The 6,925-nt window shown below is 43.0% G+C and overlaps 1 protein-coding gene across 1 annotated transcript in view; it reads left to right on the forward strand.

Annotated features, from left to right (window-relative positions):
• Positions 1 to 6,925, forward strand: part of gpc4 (glypican 4) — a 33,767-nt gene that overhangs the window by 19,236 nt on the left and 7,606 nt on the right. Inside the window, exon 2 of the mRNA XM_024282947.2 lies at positions 3,307 to 3,465. Within this exon, the coding sequence (XP_024138715.1) occupies positions 3,307 to 3,465 (159 nt within the window). The remainder of the gene's footprint in view (positions 1 to 3,306; positions 3,466 to 6,925) is intronic.

The following is a 6,925-nucleotide window of genomic DNA, read 5'->3' on the forward strand; positions in this document are numbered from 1 at the left end:
AGAGGCGGTTCAGCCAACACACAAGCCTATTGATGTCAGCTGCTTAAGAATTGAGTGATGCATCAACCGAGAGAGATTTTCTCTGAGACGGCGAAGTGGAAACATCAGGAGCTGTTGTTAATATTTTACTCGTTATGCTCAAGCACAGACATTTATTCCTCCCGGTGGTTTGAAAAATTGGCTGCCAGGATGTTTTTACAAAGTATGCATTAGCTGACAATCTGAAGTTTTCAGGGACTTAAGCCTTCGGGCTAACAACATGACGTTTGTGCAGACAAATCCCGTGAAATATTGACCATTTCAGTGTTGTGTACTTTGGTAACAGGGGTTATTTTCCACATGTAGCCCGTTTGATCGTGTGCTTGTGCTGCGGGCCTCTTCAGGGGGCCCAGCAAGAGGAGAGTGGTTGACTGTTTAACCTAAAAAGTTTAGCTTGTATGTTCGTGAGCCTCCACACCTCCAGTCATGCTCATACAAAGAGCCATGTGTGGAGCGACGATGTGATGTGTGAATTTGTTTACATTGGAGCTGCCAACTGTGCCTGGCCACGAGTGGCTGTGTGTGCACGTATGTGTACAGAAGGGGTTCGAGCAGGACTGGTAATGGCTGGAAGCAGAGATGAGTTTGAAGAGACGATTGAGAGAGGAGGAGTGACTTGAGGTTTTTTTGGACTTTTTCCCAGACAGAGGGGTCCACTTTATGGCGCCAGGGTACATCCCTTCCCTCCCGATGCCAAGTTCATATTGCTTTAAGTCAGTTCTGATACAGCAGTTTAAAATAAAATGGATTTACTTTCAATGTTTTAGTTTCTCTTATAGAGACGCTGGGAACTTCTGAAAATATCCCTTGTTTGGTGAAGCTTGTGCTCCTTTTCCTGTTGTCAGTTCAAGCAGGTTACACGTGATGCAGTTCAGCTGCAGAGCAAAACGTTTCTGAAATCATGACTCCTGTAAAACAGACTGGGTCTGTCTGAGGCATCTAGGTTTATCTTCCCATTAGTGGCAAAAATGTTAAACCTACCACAGTCTAGAAAAATCCTACATACCCCGTAGATTCACTAACTTTATTGAAAGAACAACCTCAACTTGTCTGTGTTAAGAGAACAGATCATCGAAGAGGGTTGCTGCACCAGATCCTCAAACTAATGTACAAACTAAAGCAATTATTCAGCAATTATTTAAATATACTACAAGTAAATTTAACTAAGTTTATTTTTGCAGATTGACAAACATACATCAACACTAGGGATGCCACAATTCTCTGTCTTCACATGTTAGACTATTGAACCAAATCATGAATACATTTGTGTTGAAAATATCAGGCATGTGTTGGACTACACCAGGCTCAGTATAAACCAACTGAAATGTTTTTCTTCATTGTTACTTGCTTATTAGCAAATTTAAAACATATTTTTTTTCTGAATTTTTAGCTTGTTGTTTTGTATAACTTGAATCGTATATCAAGCCGAAATTAACCCGTTATCCAAACTATCGAATTTTGAATGGAATCGTGGGATGGGCGAATCATTGCAAACCTTGTCATCTCCACATTTGGGGAACTTTTAATCTGAAACATTTGCTCTAGACCAGATTTAATTTCCCAGTCGAATTCACTTCATTTGACAGAAAGCTCATCTGAACTGTGGTGCAGACAAGGCCTCTTGGAAACAGGAGTCACCAGCAGGTGAACCGTGGTGCAGTGCACTGACAGAGTGAATGCAGGCGAACTATCCATTGGACCGACCCACACTTTTGGATGTTTCCTGCCAGTGTGGTCCACTCCCATCCAGTGCAGTGTGAAAGTGGACCATCTTTCAAATTTTAAACAGCTATTGACTACTAAAATACCACTAGATAGTGCAAAAAAAAAATCCTAATGTGATTGTTATTGTGAGCAGAGCTAAAGAAATCAAGAAGCAAACAACATTCTTAAGCAAACTTAAACAAGAGGGCTTTTCCAGAGTAACTTGAGCCTCCGTTAAGAGGTGACTGTGAGCTCCCATTCAGACGAACGTCCTTTTCACAAAACCTTCTATCTTATCAGGGCTCAACTTTCCAGAAAAGCATACCCATTACAATAAGAGAAAGTACAAGTTTTGTAATCTTCAAAAGACAATTAACACTGTGGCTTCAGAAATCTGAAATTTTTTTATCACAAATGATCAGGAATCACAACAATTATTTGGTTTAATTTGATGTTTTATTTCTATTTTACTTGTTTTATATTCCTATGAGTAGTTTCTACCTCCTAAAATCTGTTTAAATTCTTCAACATCAACCTACCAAGGGACTGCGGATGGAAATTTGTCTATGACTTTATCCTGGCATATTCACATTTGTTGTTAATGTTCATTAATCTCCCTTTTTTTAAAAAAAAAGCAAAGAAGAAGAATAGTTCTTTTCATCTTAACCAAACTGACAGCAACTTTCATATTAAAGCGATTACTCGTTCTCACCTACACTGTCCCATTGTGACTAATAAAATACTATGTATTTGGTATCATATTTATGCTAGCCCAAACCCAGTTTTGTCTGCTAGGTGTGTTATTAAATGAGCAATGAGTCTGGGGCCGTGATCGGGTACTTTAAAGATGCTGGGAAACCCTCCAAACGGTGTCAAAACCTCCAGTAGGAACGTGTTCGTGCACAACGAGTCGGGGAGCACAAACTGGTGGGGAAAACCAAACAGACTGTTGGTGCTGGGATGCTATGAAAGGATCCCTGTGTTCGCTGAAATTCCAACAGCCGTGTTTTAAACAAAACATTATTGCAGCTGGGACTTTGCATTGGTCCTCCCTTCACCCTACCTTTAATTGGATGTTAAACTCAACTTCTGACAAAGTTGACTGTGTATGTTTTTATCAGGCAGGTACAAGCAGACTGCTCTATTGGTTTAATGTCTGGATGTGTATTTTATCAGCTGGGGAATGTTCTCATTAACATTGTTTTTTTTTTTTTTCATTTTTCAAATTCAGAGATTTTCTGAAAGTGCTTTTTTGTGACATTTCTGAAGCATTCTAACCTGCAGGGTAATGTTAGGAAATCGTACTTCTACTTCTACTTAGACTCTATTTCATCATACGGAGGCAATTCTCTGACAATTGCCCCTCTGTGGCTGCAGAGACAAAGATAGTGCATGTGTACCTGCATTAATCAGCTTCAGGCTGCAGCCATTATTTTGTATACAAATTCGATTAAAAAAGACATTAAGAAATGATTGGATATTAAGTGTTTTGCACGCATTTTTTACAAAAAGTTTTATAAATGATAAGTTGTGCTAATCTTATCTGCCTCTGTTGTCTTCCAGGAGCTTCTCTCAAAGTCTGCCCTCAGGGTTTCTCATGCTGCACGGTGGAGATGGAGGAGAAGCTCAGCCAGGAGAGCCACACAGAGATCAAAGCTCCTGTGTCCAGGCTTAGCACCAACCTACAAACCATCTTCAAAGAGAGGCACAACCACTTTGACAGTAAGCAAACACGCTTGCACAAACACACAAAGCCACTTTCCAGACAACATTGTGCCACTCTCCCCATTGCAGCTTTTGCGTTGCTCAACTTTTGACGGACGCTCCCACCTGCCAGTGCTCTGCTCAAAGCAGAGACAGTCAGTCTGTGTCTGTTGGTCTCTCCACCTGTCTCCCTGCATTTCAGCTCCCTGTCGTATCACAGTCTTGCCTTCACGGCTTAGTCCCCCGAACAAGCTTCCCGTTCCTCCAGAGAGGCGTGCATGCTTCCAGTCGGACCACACACATCTTCAGATTTTGTCTTTCCTGTACTTCCTGGTCCTCCGTGTGTGTGCGCACATGTGTCCACGCCTGTAAATATTGGTATCAGGTTTCTGCTTGTTGAAGACTGGAGTGCATGGGAACGTGCAGCAGTGCTGACTCACAGAGGAAGCAGGGCAGCTTCCAATACCCCCGGCCACCCAACCGTACCCCCGCTGCAGCTCTGAAAACGAGCTTGATGAGACTGAGACAAATCTTACTAGAAAGTTAAGGAGGCGCTTGGTTTTTTATTTTGTTTGCTGAGGGAAGTTGTATGTCGGATGTGCGCGTGTACATTCCTGTACATTTTTTTGTTTAGAGACCTAAAGATCGTATGTGTCTGTGAAAGTCAGAGGACGGTTTGGAACAGGGAGCATGTGTATTGCAGCCAGATGTTAAAAGGAATGTGACGTGTCGGAATGTAGCGGCAGACCAGGACGTCCCACTCCTCTCTTTTCTCTCACTGCCCTTTGTCCCCATCTCATGCCTCACTTCCAAAAACCTGCTGTCGTTTTTCTCATCATGTTTCTCGCATGTTGTTCACTTCAGTCCTCCATTTTCTTCAGCGCGCATTAGTCAATGTGAGCTCAGATGTCAACTACCTGGTGAATCATCAGTTTAGTATGTTGTTAGAATCTAGAAAATTAGTGTAATAAATGAGAAGGATGGAATTTAATTATATTATAAAGATTAAAATAAATTTTTGATGTTAATGATCAAATGAATAGATCAATTTCTTAGATTTCAATTTGTTTTTATGCCCGGGCTCTTAACATAAATCCTCAACACCTTTTTTTTTTGTTAAACTCAGGTATGAAAGCTCCTCCGAACTCTAGTGAAACTTTTCCACCTGAGAATACTAGTTTTCTTTCATTGAAATCCTGTTGAAATCTACTATAATATGACTGCAGATGGAATGTCCGACCAACCGAAGATTAGAAGTAAAGGAGAGGGACAAGAGCTAAAATATAGTTCTACCCCTTGACCTACTTACTTAAAAAAACTTTTGGTGGCGGGGGTAAATGTATTATTTAAATCAAGACTGCATCTTAAGCTTATAGTCACATGCACCTGTACAGGGATTGACCAGTACAACCTGTAGTGATTGCAGCTTAAAGAGAACACAGCTGTATCTCGCTGTACCCTTAAGGCTCGTTTAAAATTCAACTTTTAAGATGAGTCCACCCCTTACATTGACGTGTGGTCCCTCCTATGACAAAGATTGACAAAATTTAATGTATGGCACGGACACCAATGAAGATTTAAAAAAATCCTTGATAGTAAAAGTTCAGCGCGCTGTCTTGTGGGGCCCAGATGACCCCACTTTTAATGTAAACATGCTTAGGATAGCACAAGGGTTACAGGAAACCAAGAAAATAAGTCCAGAAAAAGCTCATGGCTAAGGTGAGTTTGAATTGGAGGTCTGGCCAGATTTGTGGTGTTTATTATTCATTTATATATCAGATGATTAAACATTGTCTATTAGCAAGGAATATAGAAGAAGAAAGTAACCGGTCATCATGAACAATACCGCCAATCAAGTGGTTTTAAGTGAGGATGGTTCACTTTCAGAGTGCAGTGTGAAAGCAAACCCAACAAGGGTGTGATTTATTTTAATAATTCATGCTTCATGAAGTTGCTGCTAATTGTAAACGGTTAATGTTTTTTTTCTGACATGTATATCAGGATTATGTTGTTATCTTGATATTAACATCTATATATCCTAAAAGAAGTGTTTGCCGAGACTGACACAGGAAGTGTTTATCACTGTTTATTACACGAATAAGCACAGGCATGATGACATCGTCTAACCACTCGCAGGGAGTGGGTTGCCCATACGCATAAACACAGCTGCAAATGTACACGAAGACGGACGCTGCAACATGCACTCCCGCACTAACAAACTCAGGAAGTGGTGTATATGATTAGGCCGGCTCTCATCATGCGCCTGGAGCGACGAGTCATGGCCAATTAAGAACCGGGCCAGAAATAGTTCTCCCCTCTCTGTGTCTCATCACTGTGTGTTTGTCCTGGCCTCAGCCCGTCTGTCCTGTTGCAGTGACCCCGTACCGTAGAGCAAGTCTATGTCTGGGAATTAAGCGCTTGGATTATGCCCCCACCCCCCCCTTCGCCTGCAGACACACATAACAAGAGACATCCATCTGAAGTGGTGATTTACAACAGCAGGAGGGACAGAATCCCATCCCGAAAGAAAAGGAAGAAAGAAGCTCATGGACTAATTGGTGCAAATAGGATGCAATTACTGCCTGGGCTGGGACTGGGAGGAGTAGAGTTTATAAGGACGCTGTCGGGAGGTGCAAGAGGGGGGGTCTGTGCAGGAGGAAGTGGGAGGAGATCGGTCAGCCCTTCTGTTCCCATGATAGATGGGATCCAAAACTCTTCTATAGACTTTTCCCTGCTAAATATTGAAACAGAGGCAGCTTGGTCCACAGATCCTCGGAGCCAGGAGCCGTCGTCCGTCTTTAGATTTCACTTCATCTTCTTCCGTGTAACCCTTCACCCAGATTGTCTCACGCCGCTGGCTGAGTGACAGCCGCTGTTTAAAATGGAAAAATATTAGGTGAACGTTGAGTTTCCCTGTTTTTTTGGCAGACTGCTGCATGTCATAAACTGTTTTAATGGCAATGCAAGATGCCTGCATAATGCAGCTCATGCTTCACACCCTCCAGTTCAGGCCAAAAAAACCCTAGCGTGCAGTCCCCCCCCCACGCCCGCCGAGCTGCGTCCAAACTCCTCATGTTTCACATAAATGCATTAGAACCCAACAACTGCAGATAGTGAGTTTGTCCTCATCCTTCATCATTATTTCTTCTCCTCTTCACCTCATCCGTCTCCTTTCACTGACTTTCAACTTGTGGCAGCTCCGGCATTCCAGCGGTGGGGGGGTGGACCCTTTCCTTTTAATCTCCGTCAGTGGAGCATGGCGCCCGGTGCCCTTCTCCCCCGGCTGTGCGCGAGCGCGTGTTTGTGTCGGAGGGGACGGAGGCCAGCGGCGGCGGGGGGAGGCAAATGGAGGGGGGCCGCGATGTTTCCGGTATCCTTGGTGACACAGTGGGGATTTGAAGTTAAGAAAGCCCTCAACTTAACTCTCCCCGAGACGCCCTCACCCCTCCCACTCCCTAATTTTTTTTCTCCCCCTTTT

Source organism: Oryzias melastigma, linkage group LG10 (assembly GCF_002922805.2).
Source record: "Oryzias melastigma strain HK-1 linkage group LG10, ASM292280v2, whole genome shotgun sequence".
NCBI lineage: Eukaryota > Metazoa > Chordata > Actinopteri > Beloniformes > Adrianichthyidae > Oryzias > Oryzias melastigma.